General features: G+C 45.9%; 4 protein-coding genes across 9 annotated transcripts in view; 2 read left to right on the top strand and 2 right to left on the bottom strand.

The window, feature by feature from the left end:
- Positions 1-723: 723 nt before the first annotated feature.
- Pax4 (paired box 4) lies at positions 724-5,722 on the top strand. Of its 3 annotated transcripts, none has more exons than XM_015488434.1 (10): positions 724-736; positions 1,281-1,411; positions 1,712-1,927; positions 2,233-2,308; positions 3,301-3,426; positions 3,633-3,715; positions 4,101-4,170; positions 4,531-4,586; positions 4,860-5,001; positions 5,548-5,722. In XM_015488434.1, the coding sequence occupies exons 1-10, from the start codon at positions 724-726 to the stop codon at positions 5,685-5,687; spliced, it is 1,053 nt and encodes a 350-aa protein (XP_015343920.1). In that variant the 3' UTR covers positions 5,688-5,722. The 3 variants fall into 3 exon arrangements, with proteins under 3 accessions (XP_015343920.1, XP_015343922.1, XP_015343921.1); XM_015488436.2 differs by having other exon boundaries at positions 4,570-4,586; positions 5,548-5,690; XM_015488435.2 differs by lacking the exon at positions 4,531-4,586 and having other exon boundaries at positions 4,101-4,205; positions 5,548-5,690.
- Positions 5,723-9,153: 3,431 nt separating this feature from the next.
- Positions 9,154-17,842, bottom strand: Fscn3 (fascin actin-bundling protein 3). Of its 2 annotated transcripts, XM_048785932.1 has the most exons (7): positions 17,532-17,842; positions 15,852-16,548; positions 15,203-15,321; positions 12,982-13,141; positions 12,328-12,498; positions 11,551-11,751; positions 9,154-9,557 (listed from the first exon to the last, which is right to left on the bottom strand). In XM_048785932.1, the coding sequence occupies exons 1-7, from the start codon at positions 17,673-17,675 to the stop codon at positions 9,292-9,294; spliced, it is 1,758 nt and encodes a 585-aa protein (XP_048641889.1). In that variant the 5' UTR covers positions 17,676-17,842; the 3' UTR covers positions 9,154-9,291. The 2 variants fall into 2 exon arrangements, with proteins under 2 accessions (XP_048641889.1, XP_015343919.1); XM_015488433.2 differs by lacking the exon at positions 9,154-9,557 and having other exon boundaries at positions 11,551-11,756; positions 17,532-17,795.
- A 1,589-nt stretch (positions 17,843-19,431) lies between these two features.
- Positions 19,432-21,992, bottom strand: Arf5 (ADP ribosylation factor 5). The gene is made up of 6 exons (XM_015488202.1): positions 21,936-21,992; positions 21,682-21,895; positions 21,233-21,342; positions 20,686-20,757; positions 20,046-20,171; positions 19,432-19,920 (listed from the first exon to the last, which is right to left on the bottom strand). Exons 1-6 carry the CDS (start codon positions 21,990-21,992, stop codon positions 19,834-19,836), a joined length of 666 nt encoding a protein of 221 aa, XP_015343688.1. The 3' UTR covers positions 19,432-19,833.
- Positions 21,884-22,264, top strand: part of Znf800 (zinc finger protein 800) — a 192,237-nt gene continuing 191,856 nt past the window's right edge. For 2 of the 3 annotated variants that reach the window (XM_015488302.2, XM_048786067.1), the window contains exon 1: positions 21,886-22,199. The gene's annotated coding sequence lies outside the window, so the exon portion shown is untranslated. Of the gene's footprint in view, positions 22,200-22,264 lie in introns of all 3 variants that reach the window. The other variant, XM_048786068.1, reaches the window with a different exon arrangement.

Here is a 22,264-nt window from a genome sequence, read left to right as displayed (position 1 = left end):
GGATATTCAGGAAATGAGATTTTTTTCATTCTTTCTTATCCAAAAAGACCCAGTCCTCAGCCAATCCTATGATTTTCATTGCATAAGAATTTAAGTTAGGGCTGGGGATGTGGCTCAAGCGGTAGCACGCTCGCCTAGCATGCGTGCGGCCCAGGTTCGATCCTCAGCACCACATACAAACAAAGATGTTGTGTCCACCGAGAACTAAAAAATAAATATTAAAAAATTAAAAAAAAAAAAAAGAGTTTAAGTTAAAAAAATTCTTTTTTTTTTTTTTTGAGTGGGAGTACTGGGGATTGAACTCAGGAGCATTCAACCACTGAGCCACATCCCCAGCCCTATTTTGTATTTTATTTAGAGACAGGGTCTCATGGAGTTGCTTAGTGCCTTGCTGTTGCTGAGGCTGGCTTTGATCTGGTATTCCTCCTGTCTCAGCCTCCCAAACTGCTGAGATTACAGGTGTGTGCCACCATGCCTGGCTAAGTAAAGAGAATTCTAATGCTATGATTTGAGTCAACCTACAGGCAAATTTTTGAAACCTGACCTTCTATCACAAAACATTACATCCCAAACCATTTCAAGCAAAATTTCAAAAAGACCTTATCCAGATAATCCCCTATTATTGCAGACCCAGCCTCAAAATAGGAATAGAAGCTCCCAGAAGGACTCCCCAATCTTCCAAGTTGGCTTCCTGTCTTCCTGCAGGGAGGGTCAGCCTGGAGCATGCAGCAGGATGGTAAGAAGCCTGAGAGAAATTGGAAGAACGGGGCTGGGGTTGTAGCTCAGTGACAGAACGCTCGTCACATGTGTGAGGCACTGGATTCGATCCTCAGCACCACATAAAAATAAATAAATAAAATAAATGTATTGTGTCCATCTACAACTTTAAAAAAAGTGAGAAGAATGGGGAGGAGGAAGTTCAGAGACAGCGGAGTAGTAGTTCAGGACTTTGCTTTCATCAAGATGATTTCATCTGCCCTTGGCCAATGTTCTGGAAGAAGTTTTTTCCAGTCATTTTCTCTCTGTTCCACCCTGCTTTGCTTAGCTCAGGAGAGTCAGTACAAGATTCTCCTGAGTTAAGATTTGGTCAAAGAGCAAAGATTCACCCATGAGCCAGCTTCCAAGAAGAGTGTCATGTTTTGAGGTCCCTGGGATCAGGAGAGGAGAGGTCTCCTGGGACCAGACTTACTCTATGGTGGCAAGACAGGCAGGAGGGATCTGAGAGACTCTCTGCCAAGGTGGGAAGAGGGAACGTATGGGTGCTTCCTTCTCATGCCCAGGGATCAGCAGCATGAATCAGCTGGGGGGACTTTTTGTGAATGGTCGGCCCCTGCCTCTGGACACCCGGCAGCAGATCGTGCAGCTAGCAGTCAGCGGTATGCGACCCTGTGATATCTCACGGAGCCTTAAGGTAATGCCAGAACCTTCACCCAATGGTGAGGCATGAATTAGTGAGAGAAAGCCCCTCTGAAGACAAGAGTCTGAAGTTGTTACAGACTCTGAGGGTCTTTGGGCTTGGGCTACCTCCTATAAGACCCTTTTGATTGGTAAGGGGAGCTTTAGGAACATAAGTGTGTTCCTAAAAAATGCAGGACTCTCAAATCTGGTCCAGTAAGTCTTGCTTTGCTTTGTAGCCTCCTTCCATCCCAGGGTCACTCACCCTCCTTCTGCCCATCATGTCTTAGTTATCCTTGCTTTTCACCTGATTCAGGTATCAAATGGCTGTGTGAGCAAGATTCTAGGGCGTTACTACCGCACAGGTATCTTGGAGCCCAAGGGTATTGGGGGAAGCAAGCCACGTCTGGCCACACCCCCTGTGGTGGCTCGAATTGCCCAGCTTAAAGACCAGTATCCGGCTCTATTTGCTTGGGAGATCCAACGTCAGCTTTGTGCTGAAGGGCTTTGCACGCAGGACAAGACTCCCAGTGTAAGTGACCCCCATCCCTGCACTGGGGCTGGCAAACAGGCTTTTGTTCGGGGAGCTCAAGATCCCTTTTTATTGGCAACTCAATCCCAAGCTGGGGGTGGGGTCCTTGCATATTCTGACCCATAACTTGCTCTTTTGAAAAGTGATGGTTTGCGAGAGAGATGAGACAAAAGCATGGGGAGAGAGAGGAAGCTGCCCTTGGGAATGAGGTGTGGGTGGAGAGAGAAGGCATACTAGGGGGCTATCCTCAGATGCAGTCCTGGGTCTGTACATTATCTCCTCACTCAACACCCCAACACTTCCAGGTCTCCTCCATCAATCGAGTCCTGAGGGTGCTACAGGAAAACCAAGGACTGCCCTGGCCACAGCTCAGGTCATCAGGTAGGCTTGGAGTTGCCCCTCAGGGATAATCAGAACCAAAACCTCAGTATTTTACGGCTCTTAAAACACTGTGTGTGTGTGTGTGTGTGTGTGTGTGTTTTATACTGGGGATTGAACTCAGGGGCACTCAACTACTGAGCCACATCCCCAGCCCTATTTTGTATTTTATTTAGAAACAGGGTCTCACTGAGTTGTTTAGCACCTCACTTTTGCTGGGGCTGGCTTTGAACCTGTGATCCTCCTGCCTCAGCTCCCGCTCTGTGCCCCAACCATTCTTTTTTTCTTTTTTTGGTATTAGGGATTGAACCTAGGGGCACTTAACCACTGAGCCACATCCCCAGCCCTTTTTGTGTTTTATTTTGAGACAGGGTCTTGCTAAGTTGCTTAGGGCCTTGCTAAGTTGCTGAGGTTGGTTTGAACTTGCAATCCTCCTGCCTCAGCCTCCCAAGCTGCTAGAATTACAGGCATGTGCCACCGCACCCAGCTCTCATTCATTTATGGATCACCCTCTCAACAACCCAATAAGGAGGGCCTGGTAAAGAGCTTTATTCTCTCTTGGCAGAAAAAAAATTGAAGTTCAGAGAAGTGGGGTGACATACCAGAGGTCATCAGTCTGTTGCTGGCAGGTCATGGAATGAAATCTAGGTCCCCAGGCTTGTAGGTTCACAGGATCTGCTGAGGAAGAAGCAAACTGGGTCTTCTACACCCTCCTTCTGCCTTATACGTAGCTTCTCAGGGTATCCTCATGTTCTATGGGATTGTGCAAATGGGGACCATATCTTCTGCTATTTTCCCCAAACACAACAATATACTGAGTACATTTCTCATCAAGGGCCCCTGAAATAATCCCCAAGTAATTGAATGCTTTACCACCTTGGCTCTCCTCTTGTACCCATGCTGTCACCTAGCTGCAGTGCCAGGGACTCAGGAACCCCATATGATCAGAGAAATCACCAACACAGACCATCTCGAAACATTGTCCTCCTTTGCAGCTGTCTTGGCTCCAGCTCTTTCCATTCCACATCATGGCTCTGAGCATCCCCAAGGTCCCACCTCAGGGGCCACCCACCGGAATCGGACTATCTTCTCCCCAGGCCAAGCAGAGGCATTGGAGAAAGGTATTGGGCTACAGTGGATGATGGGGCAGTGGGTCCTTGGTGTGACATGGGGGCAGCAGCCTTGAGACCTGTGGCCAAAGGCTAAGAAGTTCAGGCTGCAGGTAGCTCCTGCTTGGGAAGGTAGTTTAGGTTTATATCAGGTGGAGAGTGAGGCCACGTCTTGCTCCCTCCCTGTGCCCTTGCTGTGTGAGCCTCCATCTCTGCAGAGTTCCAGCGTGGGCAGTATCCTGATTCAGTGGCCCGTGGAAAACTGGCTGCTGCCACCTCTCTGCCTGCGGACACGGTGAGGGTGAGTTATGTCATACTGAGTGAACCAACCACAGGGGAGAAGAGTCTGTACTGGCCAGAGTACAGTAAAGACTCCAGTACTGGCCAGAGCTATGGATTCTGGTGAGGTAGAGAAGTGGGCAAGAAGGTGGGAATAAGCTTGTTTGGAGCAAAAATCAGAGATGAAGCCCTCCTTGTTCTCTGATTGTTCTCTCTTTCCTGCCCAAGCCTTTGAGTTGAAGAAGGGGACAGACAGCAAAGGTCAGAATAGGGAGGAAGAACAAATCAGGATTGAAGAAAGTTCTACATTCTGAGTCCAGACCAGGTGCCAGGTGCCTCAGGTGACAGCAGCAGGTGTCAGGTGGCAGAGAGAACAGCCAGTAGCATGGTCCCCATTTTCCCCTCAGGTCTGGTTTTCTAACAGAAGAGCCAAATGGCGCCGGCAAGAGAAGCTGAAGTGGGAAATGCAACTGCCAGGTGATTTCTGTGCATATCCATCTATACATCCATCAGTCCCTCCCTCCCATCCATCCATCCATCCATCCAGCCAGCCAGCCAGCATTTACACAGTACCTCCCATGTACCAGGCTCTTTGCTGGATGTTGGGCACACATAGTCCCTACTCTTAAGGGCTGCACCGTTCCCAGAACCATCCCTGGGATTTAGTCTATCTTTCTAAAGAAAGGCAGTTCACGGTTGTGACATCCATCTCCTCCCATCCCTGCAAGAAGTTGCTGCCTTTCCTGGAACCCCCTGCATTGAGTCCCCATCTTTCACCATACTCCCTCTGCTCCCAACCAATCCCTCCCTCTGAGTGGATCCACCCCGACCTTGTAGGTGCTTCTCAGGATCTGACTGTACCAAGGGTGTCCCCATGGATCATCTCTGCACAGGTACTTTGGAAGAGAGGGGAGTTTGTCAACTGGAAAGATTGAAGGGCTCACTGCCTCTCCCAGATCTGGTGAAGGCCTGAATTGGGACCTACAGCTCCCCACAGCCCTCACTGTGCACACTTACAGCTAGTGCTGTTCCCTAGTCTACTATGTGAATGGCACCCTCTGGAGTTGTGCAGGACACAGCCTGTGGGAAAGGGGGTCCTGGGATCCCAGGCCTTTGAAACATTAAGCCTCATTGGCAGCTGAGGGGCACCTTTGGATTTTTACTAGCAGCCCCCTGGCAGTATTCCCACAGCAGCTCTGCCAGCCCTGGAACCACCTGGTCCCTCCTGGTCTCAGCTGAGTTTGCAGGCAGCACCAGACAGGTGTCTGAGTGACACTCCTCTCCAAGCCTGTCTCCAGCCCTGCTGGGGTAAGAATTGAAGCCAGACCTCAATCCTACAAGGTATGGGAGGGCTGATTGACTTCTAGACCCACAGAAGGCATGGATCTCCAGTTAGGGCCATTGAAGGATGTCCAGTTAGGGACACTATATAGCTTTCCTTGCATGATTCACAAAGTTTGGGACACTAGTACCCCTGAATCTATAGTAGCACTGAGAGCCACAGTGGGTAAAGGGAACTGGGATTGGGATTTGAGTGTATATATTCAGGGTAGGGAATGGATGTGTCAGCCCTTCCCACTCAGTGATTTTGAGGAGAGGATGGCAAGCAGTTAACTCAAGCCCCCTTTCTTTGTCCTGCAGGCTACTTGCCCCCTCAGCTATATTCCCTGATTCCCTACTTCCTTGTCCATCCTTCTGCTGTCCCCATCACCAGTCTTGGTGGCCTTAAGGCTCTGGTCGGGCCTAACCCTCTGCTACAATAAAACTTGAAATTAGGCAAGAGACCCAGAATGTGAAGATGGGGCAGGATCTAATGCCATCTTGCCCATTGTCCTTACCATCTTGCCTACACAGATTGCTGTGCCTTCCTCCTTCCTGTGGCTCCCCCTTCCTGTGTGGACCTTGCCTGGCCCTGCCTCACTGCCCCTCCTGCGCATCATGTGATTGGAGGAGCTGGAGAGGCAGCACCCACCCACTACTCACACTGGCCTTAAGAGGCCTCCACTTGGCAGTAATAAAAACACATTTTAAATTAGCAGTAATTTCTTGTTGCATTGTTTTCCTTGTGAGCACCAATATGCCCACCCCTATATTTAATAATTATGCCTACCTATCTACCTACCTATCCAGTGTTTATATGTATGTATCCAATCAATGTATTTGTCTACATATCTATGTATCTTATCTACTCCATGGATGTTTCCACATGTATGTATGTATGTATGTATCTACTTATCTATTTATCTATCTATGTGTTTGGCTAATCAAAGGTCTACATATAAACTGGGCATGGTGGCGTACTTCTGTAATCCCAACAGCTCAGGAGGGTGATACAGGAGCATTGCAAGTTAAAAGCCAGCCTTAGCAACTTAGCAAAGCCCTAAGCAACTCAGCAAGACCCTGTCTCAAAATAAAATATAGAGCTGGGAATATACTCAGTTGGTAAGCGCTTGCCTCGCATGCACAAGGCCCTCAGTTCAATCCCCAGCACCAAACACAAAAAATAATAATTAATTAATTAATTAAATATAAAAAAGGGCTAGGGATGTGGTTCACTGGTTAAGCACACCTGGGTTCAATCCCCAGTACCCCCCCAAAAAAAAGTCTACATATATATGTGTACATATTCACACATTGATATTATATCCTGGCATTTTATTCCTAAGTCTTCCAGCAAGCATCTCAAAAAAAGAGGAACTTTTCTTAATAACCACAATACCATATATTCACCTAAGAAAATTTATTATAATTCCTTAGTTTGAAAAATAGACATTGAGGGGGCTGGGGTTGTAGCTCAGTAGTAGAGTGCTCACCTAGCACGTGCAAGGCCCTGGATTTGATCCTCAGCACCACATAAAAAAAATAAATAAAATAAAGGTATTGTGTCCAACTACAAATAAAAAATAAATATTTTTTAAAAAATAGACATTGATTCCCTAATGCATGTGTATTTTTGTCATCATGGCAAATAGAGTAGAAATGGCATTTTTCATATCCTGCTTTTCCATTTATACATGCTCAAGGGCATGTTTGATTGGTTCTTCTTGGCAGTAAGTTCTGAATTTTCTCAAGTCTGTCCCCTTGCAAAGAAAGCTCTAGGTCCTTCCTGTGGAATCTTGGGATGTGGGGAAAGGGAGGAAAACAGAGAAAAGAAGGTGAAGAAGGGGATACTCAGAAAGATGAATGAGCTCATATCTCCAAATTCTTTCCCTTTTGAAGGTCAGAAGATAAATAGTAATAGTGCCAAGAGGGTTGGGAATGGGGGAGTGGAGTCATATTTGTTTACTCCCACCTTGGATAAGTACTGATCCAGAAGTTGTCACTCAAGAGATCTTTTTATTAACAAATAACCCAAAACTATGCTTTTCAGTAATTAGTGACCAGCAACATGTAGCCACTTAAATGTCATTCACATCAAATAAAATGAACAATTCAGCTTCTTACTCTCACTACCCACATTTCAAATGCCACATGTGGCTCATGGTTATAATACTGGACAGAAAAGATTATAAAGCATTTCCAGCAGTACAGAAGGTTCTATGGGATAACAGTTCAAGAATGCACTTTTCAGCATAATAGAGCACACCCTGTCACTGCCTGCCTTCTCTACTTTCAAGTGGGTGGTCCTGCTGGACAGAACTGCCCAGGGAAATAGGCAAGATTTTATGGGGTGACAATCTGCACAGCACAGGATAGACATCTGCAATGAAGAAGTTGCCTCAGCTGAGTCCCTATGACTCCTTTAGGCAAAAGACCAATAACCACTTATGAGAAACTGGGTATAAGATTGTGTGTGTATGTGTGTGTGTGTGTGCACACATGTATATCCCTGTGCACACATGCCTGTGCATCTGAGCATATGTATGTATTTATGGAATGCTGAGGAAGAGATTCCGCATTAGATGACTTCTGAGGTTCTATCTCTTTATTAGGACTTTTTTTTTTTTTGGTACTGGAGGCTGAACCCAGGGGCTGAGCCACATCCCTAGCCCGTTTTATGTTTTATTTAGAGGCAGAGTCTTACTGAACTGCTTAGAATCTCACTAAGTTGCGAAGGCTGGCTTTGAACTTGTGATCCTCCTACCTCAGCCTCCCAAGCAACTGGGATTACACAGTTGGTCACTATGCCCAGCTAGATAGGACATTTCTTTAGGCAGGGTCTCACTGGGTTGCCTAGGCTGATCTCAGACTCCTGGGCTCAAGTGAACCTCCTGACTCAGCCTCCCAAGTGCTCTAACTACAGACATGTTCCTTATGCCCCACAGGGTCCTGTGCTTAGTGCTCTCCAGGAAAGTAGATGCTTTAGTTTGGCATTTTCAACCTTCACTTATTAAATTTAAAAAAATCTTTTTTTTTTTCACTTTTGTGGAACTAGGGATTGAACCCATGGGCACTCTACCAGTAGCTATACCCCCAGCCCTTTCATTTTTCATTTTGAGACAAGGTTTCCTAAGTTGCCCTGGCCAGTCCTGAACTTGCCATCCTGCTGCCTCGGCCTTCCACATAGCTGGGATTACAGGAGTGTGCCACTGTACCTCGCAAATTATCTTGAAGTTTCTTGAGGAGAAATATACTTACAGAGTTAGGTAATTTTCTTCTATCCAAACTGAATCTCTCTCATATTCTGGTTTTAGTCTTCTCTTCTCAAGAGACTTAAAAATCAGACATGTATTATGTTATGGGGCAATTTTCCCAAAGTGGAAGACAGGCATCACTGCTGATGTGTAGAAATATTTTAGGAGTTGTGTGGCCACTGCTTTAAATAACAGCGAGTTAGAAGTTGAGAAAACGTTCCCTTTTCAACTTCTTTTCAAGTCTAATTGCATCAAAAATTCCATTTTGATTCATTTAGCACCTCTTTAACAGTTGTTAAATTCCCTTTTAAGGAGAAAAGGGAGTCTTGGGTGGAGAGGGGGAATCTAACTGGGATTTGATAATAACATTTTGTTTTCATTGTATTTATTTTTATAGTCAACTTTCTACTTATGGCAAGCCATTTGGATTTTTTGCTTTATGATAGTGATAAACATATTGCTTTCTAAATAAATGTGTTTGAGTCTGTGTCAATACAAAAAACATTAATAGGGTAATTATTAGGTAGATAAAGGCCCAAACTATAAAGACAGAGCAGGAATGAAGGACATATTTAGAAATCCTGCTTTGCTGGAAAGAATAGCAAACATCAGGGTCAGAAAATTTGAGTTAGAGGTGAAGCTCTTTTGCCGTTAGGCATGGGACCTTGGTCAAAGAACTTCAGCTCCCTGTAAAGGGTGAGAAATGGTAGAGGAAGTACAGTGGGGTCCACTTCACTGGATCAAAGACGATGATAGGGCAGGGAAATCTGTTGAACTGTAGAAGAGGGAGGCCAGAGGGTGGGCCATACAGGTGTAAAGTGTAATTACCATTACCCTATGCCCATAGGATTAACAATTCTTCATTTGTTCTGAACAAAAGGCACATTTAAAGTCATATCTTATTTCTGAATCCTTCAGGGCAAGATTGGATCCTCGTGGGACCACTAGGAAAAGATTAGTGGTTCTGGGTAGTGATAAAGAGGATGAGTGGAAGAACTGGTTACCATTTGGTCTCCTTTTCTCCTTAATGGAATTTACAGCAGCCTGGAGACTCAGTCTCTACCCTCAGCTCTACCCCTACTCTCTTCAGAGTCAGATGTACACAAGGATTTTTTACGGTGGCCTGTTGTGATGTATTGTTGCTCAAAACAGGTGTTTTGCTAAACTGGGTAGGAAAAGTTGTGTAACAGATATTCTTCTCTCGGATCTTGACTCTGGGGTTCCTGTTCTGTTTAGTGCAGTAGTATTTTTCTGGAGGATTTGGAGTTTGGCAGGTGGCATCCTGTTGGCCTGGGAGGGAACAAGAAACAAACATTTTTAGTTATCTGTCATTTGTAGTCATTTCTAGCTTTTAGGAGACTATTGGGTAAGATCCTGGGTGGGGGGGAAGAGGAAATAAAATGATTTGCCCCATCCTTCAAGAGAGATAAACACCAGACACATGTGAAGTTTACTTACAGGAAAAGGCAGGATTTTTTTTTTTTTTTTTTTTTTTAGTGGTGGGGGAAAAAAACAAAACAAAACACCTCCCATAGAAGTTCAGAGGAATACCAAAGTCAACAAGAAAAATAATTTACTAAGAATTTGTCTTTTGTTGATTTTGTTTTGTTTTCTTTTGTTGCTGGGTTAGATACCAACCCTCAAGAATGTTATATGTGTGCTTTACCATTGAGCTACACCCCTGGCCCTAGTTTATTAAGAATTTGAACTGGATCAGAGACTTTGATAGAATGAGGGTGTGCTAGGTGCCAACTTTCACCAAGCATTTTGCATTCATTCTCTCGTGCAATCTTCATAACTATCCTACCAAGTCAATATTAGGTTCCTATTTCACCCACAAGAAACAGGCTTTGAGAAGTTCATTTGCTTAAAATCAAGCAACAAAATTTAATTGATAAAACACCTAATTATAGTCCAGGTCTGAGACTAGAAATGACCACTACAGTACACTGTCTATTAGGCTTGGAAGGATCCTGAAATTTTTAAGTTCAATAAACTCTTCATGAAATAGTTAAGAAAGCTGAAGCTGGATGGAATTTCATTTTATTTTTCTCATTTTGGCCATAGTAAAGAGTTTGTGTAGAAAACTGGCAGAAAATGGGAAAGATTGAATACATACTCAGGGTCCATATATAGATGCGGACTGATATTTAACCTTCCTAATACTTCTGGTGTAGTAGTTCCCATTTTATAGGGAACATGGGAGACCTAAAAATGTGAAAGTAATTTCCCTAAAGTCACAGAGCTAGCTTACAAGCTCATTAGCTCTTGATTCAAGGTCTGTCTGATGGCAAAACCAAAGTGCTTTCTACAACATCCTGTGACTTTCCAAGCCAGGAAAGTGAGACTGATTGTGAAGTTTCAGGACAAAGAACAACAAGGTGCCCTGGATTGTTTTAAAGGAAAAACAGTAAAAGGGAAGCTGCACTTTAAGAAAGTAAACTCACTCTGAGTGTAGAGATTGGGTGGGGATGGATCTGGGAGCAGGGAGTGCTGCTGAGGAGCGATGGGAACAGGGCAGGCTTTTGATGAAAAACCTGGGACTGCCAGGGTCATTCTGAAGCAGCAAGCCCTCAAGAGGCATTGCTAAGAAAGTTCTCAAGAATTGTCAGAGTTTGATGAAGGGGCCAAAGGAGCAAGGCAGAGATAGTCTTGAGCCTGAGCATCTTGGGGTTTTGGCAGTGCCTGAGATGACCGGAAAGAAAACAAGATGGTAGAAGAGAATCATGTTAGGAAAGGAGGCTGGGGAGCTGATTTCAGCTATGCTGAATTTGAGGGACTGGCAGGGTGAAGTGGACTTAACTTTGGTTCCTTCAGGAGAGAGGTGAAATTATAGTTGCCAAGGAGGATCAGGGCTAGAGATAAATATTGGAGAGCCAGGGATCCATGGGATAGGGATAAAAAGTGCATAGAATAAAAAGCATATCTTTTTTTTCCACCTTCACACATCCTTAAAAGTCACTCATTTATCTCCCAAATAAGACAAATTCTGCATCTTATATAGGAGAAGTAGGCAAGCACATCTCACTCTGTTCCCTCCAGTTTTGCTTGGAAGCACACTTCAGTATGGCATAATCGAGATATGATTTCTTCTCTCCTCTCTAGATAATCCAAGTTTAGAAGTCCATAAGGAATGGCATGGATTTGGAATATGTCTGAAGTTAATCAAATCTTGGACAGAAGTCAGCCCAGTAGTGCATTTTGGTGTCTCCATTACACATGTCCCCATCCACCTCCCCACTCTGCTCCCCTAGTCCCAAGTCCCTACCTACTCTCCCCTTACCTAAAATTCCCAGATACACTCTTTGGTAACATCTTCGCTGTCTGCCATTAGGGTGCCACTTCGGTCGGCTCGAATGTAAAAGCCATTGGGTGCCAGCACTGTGAGCAAGTTGCTTCCATGAAGTTCTATGCAGAAGTTGAGGGCAAACTTTCCCCAAGGGCGGAAGGAGCCAAAGGATGTTATTGACCAGAAGGATCCACCCTGTGCTGGGGAGGGAAGAGCTCAGGTCGGTGGGTTGTTTGGAAGGGAGTCCTCCAGCAGTGTAGCCTCTGAGGGGGCTTCCTGGAGGCATGCTACCCTCCCCTACTGGCCCTATCCTGCCTGGGTTGGCAAGTCCTTCTGCAGAAATGCAGGAAGGTCAACATGTTCCTGGTCTGCCAACCCACTCTGGAGTCTTGAAGTGTGAAAACAAACAAAAACTCAGTTTTCCCTTTTCTTTCTATCTTTTTTTCTTTCTTTCTTGGTGCCAGAGATTGAACCCAGGGACACTTTACCACTGAGCTACATCCCCAGCCCTTTTTATTCTTCATTTTGAGAAAGGGTCTCATTAAGTTACTTAGGGCCACCCTAAGTTGCTGAGGCTGGCCTTGAACTTGGAATCCTCTTGCCTTAGCCTCCCAATTCGTTGGGATTACAGACATGTGCCACTGTGCCTGGCTTGGTTTTCCCCTTTCCGATGAATGATGAGAAGGCCCTAAGTGGCTATCCTTAAATCTGGGCTAGGGCTAAAGCAGGGGCTGGATTTGAACCTTGGAGTGGGGAAAAGCAACCACCCACCCTGGAAGTGGTAGATGCCCTGACGGCAGGGCAGAAGGTGAATGCAGTCGGGTTCATCCATATTGCACTGTATGAGGTCATGCTCTGATGAGGAGCCCACATACCCATACCGACCTCGCAAAACAAGGAAAGGGCGGTTGGCAAATCGAATCCCAAGCTCCTCATTTGGACCTGAAAGAAACAGGGAGGAGAAATCTGGTTGAGATGTCTCTAAATGTTTTCTAAGATGGAAGCAGGAAGGGAATCCTAACTAAAGAAGGCTATTGTTACTATCTTAACATTTAGTGAACACCTGCTTTGTTTTATGTTAGGGCACTTGTGCAATGTTTGTGAGAGCACCTAACACAGTGTGGAGCCCAAGAAATTTGAATATTCTTCCTTCCTTAGGGATTTGTTAATCTATCCAATGCTTATGACAACCCTATGAGGCAGCAGAGTAGATATCATGTTCATTTTTACAGATGATAAAACTGGGGCTCAAACTGGTGACTTGCTCAAGAGATTTAAAAATTCAGTGACTGAGTGGTTATGTGGACCTAAATCTTATGACCCAACTCCAGTGCTTCCAATGCCTTAAAAAAAAAGTCACATTTTAGCTCCTTGATAAAGCATCCCTGGCTTGAAATAACCTGGCAATAAGGCTGCTCAGCTCACCTGGAATGGTAGCACTGGCCATCAGCAGGCCATTGGCAGCAGTAGTCAAAAAGCGCCCATTGGAAGACTGCAGAATAATCTTGCCACAATTCCAGTGCACACGGAAGAAGGTGTCAGACTCCATTGGATGCCCATCAGCTATCACTGACTTGTGGCGCCGCTAGATACCAGAGAAAAGGAACCATAAGTAAGAACCACAATTTCAGCTTTCTTCCCATATTTTTATTCCTGGACCTCTTCGCACATCCTACCCCAGAGCATACTTTATGCTTTCAGATCCTTCTGGAAGGCATATTGTGACCTCAGCTCTTCCACTTCCCCTAGCCTGTATTGTATCTCAGATCACAGCATAAAAAGAGGGACCAGGCTATCATAAGGAGAAAAATAAATCTTGGCCCTGACTCTAAAATCATTTTGAAATGGATCATAGACATAAAAGAGAGTTAAACTATAAAACATCTAGAAGAAAAGTTTAGAGAAATCCTTTGTAACTTTGGAGCAGGCAATGATTTCTTGCTTCCAAAAAAAAAAAAAAGAGCAGTAAATATTTAAAAATTAACAAACTTGACTTCATTGAAATTAAAAACTTGCTTCTAAAAGACCATTAAGTACATGAAAAGAAAAGCCATATATTGGGAGAAAATATTTATAATACATATATTTGTCAAAAGACTTAAATTTAGAACTTATAAAGACCCCTTCCAACTTGGCATTATTCCAGCAATGAATGGGTAAAAGATTTGAACAGCCACCTCACAGAGGAGATATGCAAACGGCCAACAAAAACATGACCGATTAAGAATGACTGATTGTAATTGTACCCTCAAACTAAACCCATCATAGATGTCATTATGCACCCTCTAGAGTAGCTATAATTAAAAAGAAGGCAATATCATGTATTGGTGAGAATATAGAACAATTAGAGGAGCTCACATAAATTGCTGGTAAAAATGCAAAATAGTATACTCACTTTAGAAAACTAACTCTTTTTTGTGGTACTGGGAATTGAACTATGGGCCCTTCACCATTGAGCTATATTTCCAACCCCCTCCCCTTTTAAAATTTTGAGGCAGGGTCTCCCTTAATTGCTGAGGCTGATTTCGAACTGTGATCCTCTTGCCTTCAAGTTTTTGGGACTTTAGACTTTTGCCAGCCACTGTGCTGGCTGACATTTTCTCATAAAGTTAAATACAGATTTATGAACCAGTAATTCTATCTGTGGGCATTTACCCCCAAATAAATAAATAAATAGGCACAAAAAAGACTTGTCTACAGGTTCTCATAGCAATTTTATTCATCACAATCCAAACTGGAAACAACTCAAATGTTCATGAACAAATGAATGGATAAACAAATCATGTTTATGTTTATGAGTAGTATTAGAGAATACTAATCAGCAAAAAAAAAAAAAAGGAATGAACTACTGATAAGTGCAACAACATGGGTGAATCTTAATACCTTGTGTTGTCCAAAAAAAAGGTATATATACCATATAATTTCCTTTATATGAAATTCTAGAATGGGCAAGTCTAATCCATAATGGCAGAACACAGATCAGTGGTGTGGGAGGGTCACAGGTGGAGGTAAACAGACTGGAAGGGGGCAGAAATGAGTTTTATGGTGGTAGAAATATTCTATAACTTGAGTGAGAAGCTTTGCCAGGTGTGGTGGCGCATGCCTGTAATCCTAGGGGCTTGGGAGGCTTAGGCAGGGGGATCATAAATTCAAAGTCAGCTTCAGCAACAGCGAGGCACTAAGCAACTCAGTGAGACTCTGTCTCTAAATAAAATACAAAAAGGGCTGGGGATGTGGTTCAGTGGTTGAGTGTCCCTAAATTCAATTCCTGGTACCAAAAACACCCACAAAAATCCTGTAACTTGTGGCATGGTTGTATGGGTGTATACATTTGTTAAAATCTTCTGAATTTTATACTTAAATTGGATGTGTATTTAACTCATGTAATAAAAGTATATAGGCTACATATTAAACACTATATATATCATCATTAAGTATACATCATATATATATATATGTTGTATATTTAAGTTATGCCTCAATAAAGTTGATTTTTTAAAAAGAGGTTTAAAATGAATGTTTATGAGGCAAGGCCCTTCACTGTTCATCTGTCCATCTTGTTATCTGCCTTGGAGAAGGAGGAAGTGTGTCTAGAAAGAGAGAGCACAGAGCTTATGGTTTCTTGCTTTGAAAGCCAAAGTCTTACCTGGGCTAGGTAGTAGCCATTGGCTGAACGAAGCTGCAAAGTGGGGATCTCACAGTCACATTCAAACTGGAACAATGACATTGGGGTCAATTGCTCAGAGGCAGCACACACCTCAGCATCTGTAGAGGAAGTGCATGTCATTAGAACTCAAGCCTGGCTCCTCCTTCATGCCTATTGCTGAACTTCCCCCTACTTTCCCTCCTCAACCTCCATCACCTATGTTGGACCATAGTCTAACTCAAGTGACTTTTCTCCAAATCCCCATATCCCTGATTTTTTTTTTTGTCCTTTTCTATTCCACAAGAGACCTCCTTTGGGACACCAGGATCTTCCTGATAAGCAGGTTCAAAAACCCTTGGCACATGCCTATAATCCCAGCTACTCCAAGAGGCTGAGGAAGGCGGACTACAAGTTTGAGGCCAGCCTAGGTATCTTAGTAAGACCATATCTCAAAATAAAATTCATTTAAAAAGGGTTGAGATGTAGCTCAATGGTAAAGTGCTGGCCCAGTATGAACGAGGCCCTGGGTTCAATCTTATTACTGGAAGGAACAAACAAAACAAAACACCCTTATAGAGCCCAGATTCATTTCCTCTTTTCAACAGAAGGTCCTTCCTCCCTCCATGGCTGTGTTGGAGCCCGCACTTGCCGTAGATGACTGAAATGAACTTCCGAGCCTTTGACCTGAGGCTGACCCAGGTTGGGAAGTGCTGTAGGATGAACCACTCCTGGCCCTTCATGGGATTGGAGCCCAGGCCCAGGAGCATATGTGCACCATGTGGATATAATGAACCACCTTCTCCATCACACAGTGCCACAAGCCCTCCAGGCCGTACTTGCATATGAAAAGCTGTTTGTGGTGATGTTTGGGCAACCAGCCGGTCTACATGGGACAAGAAGTGGTGAGTAGAGGTCTCCAGGTGGTAGCATCCATCTTGGAAGTGCAACAAGAAGCCACATTCTTCCAGGCAGGGGACTGCTGCATCCACCCAGATGCGGCCCACAGTGTGGTCAGCCCGGGCGTAGCTGTGGTAGACAGGGCTGTACAGGGTCACATGGACATGCAGGGCTGGCCGGGGGGTCCACATATGGTAAGCAGAGAGGACCTGGGAGTTGCAGAACACATCCTCACCATCGGACTCCAGATAACGACCAGAGATTATGCACTGGAGGGTCCACTTGCCATTCCGGTGGAAACGGAGTAGGAAGCATCCATGGTGGCTGTTCTTTGGCCGGCCATAGCTCACAGTGCCATCTGCCTCACAGAGAAGGTAGAGACCCTGCAAGCTCTTTAGTCGTATCACAGCCTGTGCCTCATGTTCATTGCTAACCAGGAGCTCCCAGGTCTGGAGGCATGAATGGTGCAAAAAGAGGGAAATCAGTGCTGCCAAGTAACTACACTGAGAAATCCCACAACCATAACCCTTGTTATCACCCCTGCACTTACCAAGACCAACCACCTTCCCCTCCATGTCTGCCCTGGTGTCTCCTTGCTGTCAGCTCTTCCACTCTCCCAACTAATAGTAATAGAAAGATCTCTGGGCCATTCCACCATAGGGTTCCTCAAGATCTAAAGAGAAGTTCTAGATGCTCATCGCCAGCTAACCAAAGGTAAACCTCTTTCTCCCTTCCTTAATTCCATTCTTCAATACCTAATTTTATAAGAAAAGCTTTGGTTTAAATTTTACTTTTTTTGTCCTTACTGTTGCCCCTTGATAGCACATTCAACTAAACCTCCATACCTACAGGCAACCTCCCCAACAGGGCAGGAGAAAAGCAAGAGCTTTTATAGATATGCCCAGCTCCAAGAGTAAACCACTAAGATGCAATTGCCTGGTTCACTGTGGTCAACTTTATTATAAGGTAGAATATTTTACTCCTGCCTCACTCTAGCCCCCATTCCAGAGATGCCTACAGTTTTTTCTAAAGTGGAAATGGAGTCTCCGCAAGTACTTCTAGAATACTCCATTTTCAAACTACAACCAGAATAGAAACAGGCCTTGCACTACAGTCCAACTGGTCCAACTTCCCCTGGATACCCACAGTTCTGCCTTCAGCTGGGCTCTCCACTTCTCTTTGTGATGACACAACCACCCTGGGCTGGGATAGAGGGTAGGGAGCAGAACAGGGCAAGGCAGCCAGGCCAGGGTTGAGGCTTCACCTTGGGGAAAGAGATGGAGCAGTGCAGACCCATGAGCAGAAGCCTGCAGTAGAAGGGTCTTGGCTAGGCAATGGCAAGGATTAGGAAAGATGATTAGGTCGAGAGTGCACCCTCTCTGCCACACACACACACACACAGATTGGCTGTTCAGAAAGTTTGCCTTGTTACCTGTTTTCTGCCCAAACTCTTTGCAGTAGTTGTGACTGTATTTTTGTATGCTTCAAAAGTGAGGTAAGTTCCTGCCCAGTTGAGGAGCCCAACCCTTAGATCCTCTGCCTTAGGATGTCTGGTTGTCCATTCCATTTCATCCATGAGGCTAGTGCTACAGATGATGACTCCCACAGGCCCAGCCTTCCCCCCAGCGGTGAGGTTCCACAGGCCATAGGGCCCCGAATAAGGTCTGTAGTACCCACCAGAAGATGTTCCCAGAGGGAACTTCTCAAAAGAGGTTGGCCTATGGCCTGGCACCTCTGTGACCCGGGAGCATTGTGACTGTGATGGTTGCCTCTTATCCCAACACAGTGGGGAAAGGGCACTGGCCCAGCACCATCAATCCACGGTCCAGAGGAGGAGGGTCTAAAGCCTCTAGCATTTGCCTCCCCGTGTCATTCCAGGCAATGAGGTAGGCTGAGCTAACTGGGAATTAGAACCATAACTTGCAACTTTAGCCATGTCCTTCCGTTTCTTTACCTGTTTCTCATTAATGGGATAGAAATCAACTGCTTTCTTCCCAGAAAGTGTGTTCTGTCTGACTCTTTTGTGGTTTTAAGTATTTTTTTAAGTTCAAGATACCCAAGAAAAATCCATCATCTTTTAGAGCCCTTGGGAAGATGAGGCCAAAGTCTTCAGAAGTTGGTTTATAGGAAGTTTGAGGAAACCCTAGATAGACAACCAGGGAAAATGGAATAATTCCTATTGGTCTGAAAGGGCTGACTCGGGACAGCATAAGGGGTCTGGGTGGAGGAGCCCCCAGCACCATCCTTACCAACTCCCAGCTGCACTAGCAGGCAGATCAGCTGGCTGGGCAGACAACCAGAGCTGCCCATGAGGATACCAGTCTTTCCCCACAGAGGCTCTATTGTCCAATGGTCTTTGGGATACTTCTTGCAAAACTCAAGGAGAAAACCTAGCCCAGAAACTGGAGAAACTAAATACATGGAGAAAAATGGGAGAAAGACAACAAGAAATGATGGCAGTGTTGATGGGTTCTAAGCCTTGCTGGAATCGAAAGGGAAGATGGGCAGAATCAGCCCACAACCCAATTCCTTACATGTGTTTTGAGTCCCTGTAGATGGGGACTTCTTAGGTATAGAGTCCAGTGGTGCTGAGCAAGGAACTGTATGTAACTCCTAGACTCTATCAGTGTTTTGTAAAATAAGGCAATTTGATTCTGGCCAGTGCCAGAGCATCTAGTTAATTTTAGAGATGGATATTATTGGGCCTCAGACCAGTTCTGATGAAATATTTTCTGAAATGTGCCTTGGGACATATATATACATGTATACAAATTAAAAAAAAAATATATATATATATTTGCGTGCGTGCGCGCGCACACACACACACACCAGGGATTGAACCCAGAGGCACTTAACCACTGAGCCTCATCCCCAGCCCATTTTTAGTTTTGAGACAGGGTCTCACTGAGTTACTGAGGTTGGCTTTGAACTTGTGATACTCTAGCCTTAGCCTCCAGAGACACTGGGATTACAGGCATGCACCACCACACCCACACCAATATTTTTAACACACATTCCCTTCACTGTGTGTAAAGCAATTGTGAAAAACTATTACTCTGTATAGCTAGGATGGGTAGTTTACAGAACCAAGAAGGTAGATTCTATTATCGGCAGCTGACATTCCTCGGAATAGGGGAAGGAATGAAATTCCCTCTACTGAAAACCTTATATATTTCCAGTCCAAGAATAAGGAGGGAGAAGCTGAGCTTGATGAGTGTGTGTATGCATATATATGTTGGCCCTACAGCCACAGCTGCTTTGAGCCTCCCCCATATTGTCTCTTTGTACCCAATGAACCAGCATCCAGCTTCTAGGTTACAGACAACACAAAGTACAAACCACAGCAAATTTATTACTCAATATCCAGTTCCACATCATAGCACCACCCGGAGCCCTCACTTCCCCCCACCCCCACAACCTGGCCCCAAGGCTACACCCAAAACAGAAAAAACAAAAGTAAACCCAGATCCCTGCTCCTCCTCTGGATGAGGGGGCCTTGGCCAGGAAGCCCTTCCGCAGGTCCCAGCAGGCAGGACAGTGGACCCCTCTGTGCCCAGAGAGTGAGGCTCCAGGCTCCAACGACAGAGAGAACATGCAGGCAGGAGCAGGAGCAGAGGCCTGTCTGTGGGGGGGAAGAGTGGGAGGGAAGGGCACTGCCTGAGGAGCCCGGGAGTCTGGTAATCCCGGGGATGCACGCGGGAGCTTCCGGGCAGCAGGGGCCTGCCCCTGGCGAGTTAACGCTTTGACAGCTCATGGGACAGCCAGTCCAGCCCATCATACAGGCCTGTGCCTTGGGTGGCACAGGTGGCCTGGACGTACCACTGTGGGAAGAAGGAAAGAAAGAGGTCAGCAGCAGGGAAGAAAGGGGGTATCTTTATATCCTTGCCACAGCCTGTAGCTCTCCTGTGAGAGGCAGGGTATAGTGTAAGCAGAGCGGGATCCTTACCGTACGGCTGCGCAAGTGCTGTAGCCCCAGCTTGTCAGTCAGCTCACTCACAGGCATGGCATTGGGCATGTCCTGCTTGTTGGCAAACACCAGCAGCACCGCATCCCGCAGCTCGTCCTCCTGCAGCTGGGAGGGGAAGAGAGAAGGTAGAACTGGTGGCCCCACTGGGTCCACAGGTTCTCTTCTGGTGGGTGTGTTGGGAAGCCCCTACTTTCTACCTTCTAGCTTCTCTGTTGAAAAAACACAGTAGCATGGTAGTCTACTGCTAAACACAAGATCAAGAGCTATAAATAAACTTGAGGATGCCTAAACTTAAGTCTAGAAAAGGTCTTCTAATTTGAGAACCTGCCCTAGGCAAAATAACACAATTTCCAAGTGGAAAAAGCAAGAATGTGAGGTGCCATTTTCGCCACCTCCTTCCACCATCTTCTAGGCTCAGATGTGAAGGCATGAAAATTCATGAAAAAAATTCTGTCCTATGCCAACAGAGAGAGAGAGACACAACATGTTATATCCACAAAGAAAAAAAAAATCACATTTCTGGCCTCTGATACTTGGGAGTTCCCAGACTTCCATACCACCACAGAGTTTGTTCTGTCCCCAAGCCTAGGGCTCAGTTCCTAGGATTCTGGGTACCTACCATCTTCTGGAGTTCATCAGCAGACTCCTGGACCCGCTCCCGGTCATTACTGTCCACCACAAAGATGAGGCCCTGGGTGAGAAGGAAGAAAGGAAGGAGAAGCAATCACTCCCTCCTGGGTCACACTGTGTAATCTGGCCCTTTCTCTCTTCTCCCATCTTTACTTACGTCAGCTCTTCTCATCTGGTAAACTTCCACTAAGACTTTGCATAAGTCCTGCCACAAACTAGAGAAACCCCTGTGAGGGATTCAGCCTCCAATCTCAGAGGAGGCAGTCTATCTAAAAGATGAGCAAGGATCAGGGAAAGATACTAAGGAGCTAAATCAAGCAGTGTGGCCTCAGAATACTGCTTCCCAGAAGTCTAAGGTAGCTAAGCCTAAGAACAAGACTAAGGTGAGTTCTGAAGGATGAGCAGAGTAATCTAGCAAAGTGGGTGGCAGTGGGTCTTCCTGTCTTATGGACCCTGCCTATAGCCAAAAGCTCAGTTCACCTAGTCCTAATAGTTTTTCCTTTCTTGGGGTTGGGGAGTTCCCTCCCATACTCCACCTGAGTGTTCTGGAAGTAGTGCCGCCACAGAGGCCGAATCTTGTCCTGGCCTCCCACATCCCAGACTGTGAAACAGATGTTCTTATATTCCACTGTTTCCACGTTGAAGCCTGCAGATAATGGGGGTGGGGTGAAGTGGGTGAGAAAAAGTCCTGAAAGGAAGGAATTCACTAAAAACTACTCAGATCTCAACAGGGTTACAAAACCAGAAGGCAATGATCAAGGCCAAGGGAAACAGGACCCAGGAGGACTGGCTGTCAACAGATGAGGCGGGGCTAGGCCACATCCATCCGGCCTCCCTCACCATCCGGCAATGTAGAGATATGGTGACCCACTTCTCAAGTAGCAATATCTGGTGTCATGGTCAGCTCCAGATAAGGGCCTCAGCAGATCCGGAGAAGGCCCGCCGCAGCGCTCCCAGATCCTCCCTGCCTCACCCTGGGGCTCACCTATGGTGGGGATGGTGGTGACAATCTCCCCCAACTTCAGTTTGTACAGGATCGTAGTCTTGCCAGCTGCATCCAAGCCAACTGCAACAGAGAGGGGCACAGAGATGGGGACGGGAGCGAGGGAGCCCCCTAGAGACGAGGGAAAGGTAGAAGCCTGGACAGCTGATGGTGATGGGGGCGGAGAGCGGGAGCGCCTCCAGGTGCGCGCTGTTCTCTACCTTCGGGGCCTTCAGGGCAGTCTGGGTGGCTTGCACCAACTGCTGTCCACAGAGTGGGCTAGGGACGGGACAGGACTGGGAGGTGAGGGACATGGGAGGAAGGCCGAGCTCCTTTAAAAAGTCATTTCCAAGGGCGGAATCCTCCCTTCTTAGCAGCCGGGCTGGGGCGGAGGAAGCTTCACCCCACCCAGGCCCGCAGCTCCGGGTTTCAGGCCCCGAAGGCGGCGCTGCGGACCCGGACCGCTTCAAAGCAGAGGCCTTGGAGGGTTAGGAGGTGGTGACTCGAGGTCAGAGAGCCAGGTGAGCCGGGCTGGAAGGGACGCGGGGGCGAGAGGGCTGCGCCGAGGCCGGCGCCCAGGTTCGGG

Source organism: Marmota marmota, unplaced genomic scaffold (assembly GCF_001458135.2).
Source record: "Marmota marmota marmota unplaced genomic scaffold, marMar, whole genome shotgun sequence".
Classification (NCBI taxonomy): Eukaryota; Metazoa; Chordata; class Mammalia; order Rodentia; family Sciuridae; genus Marmota; species Marmota marmota.
The sequence above is the reverse complement of the archived record's forward strand: the minus strand, read 5'-3'. Positions and strand labels throughout refer to the sequence as shown.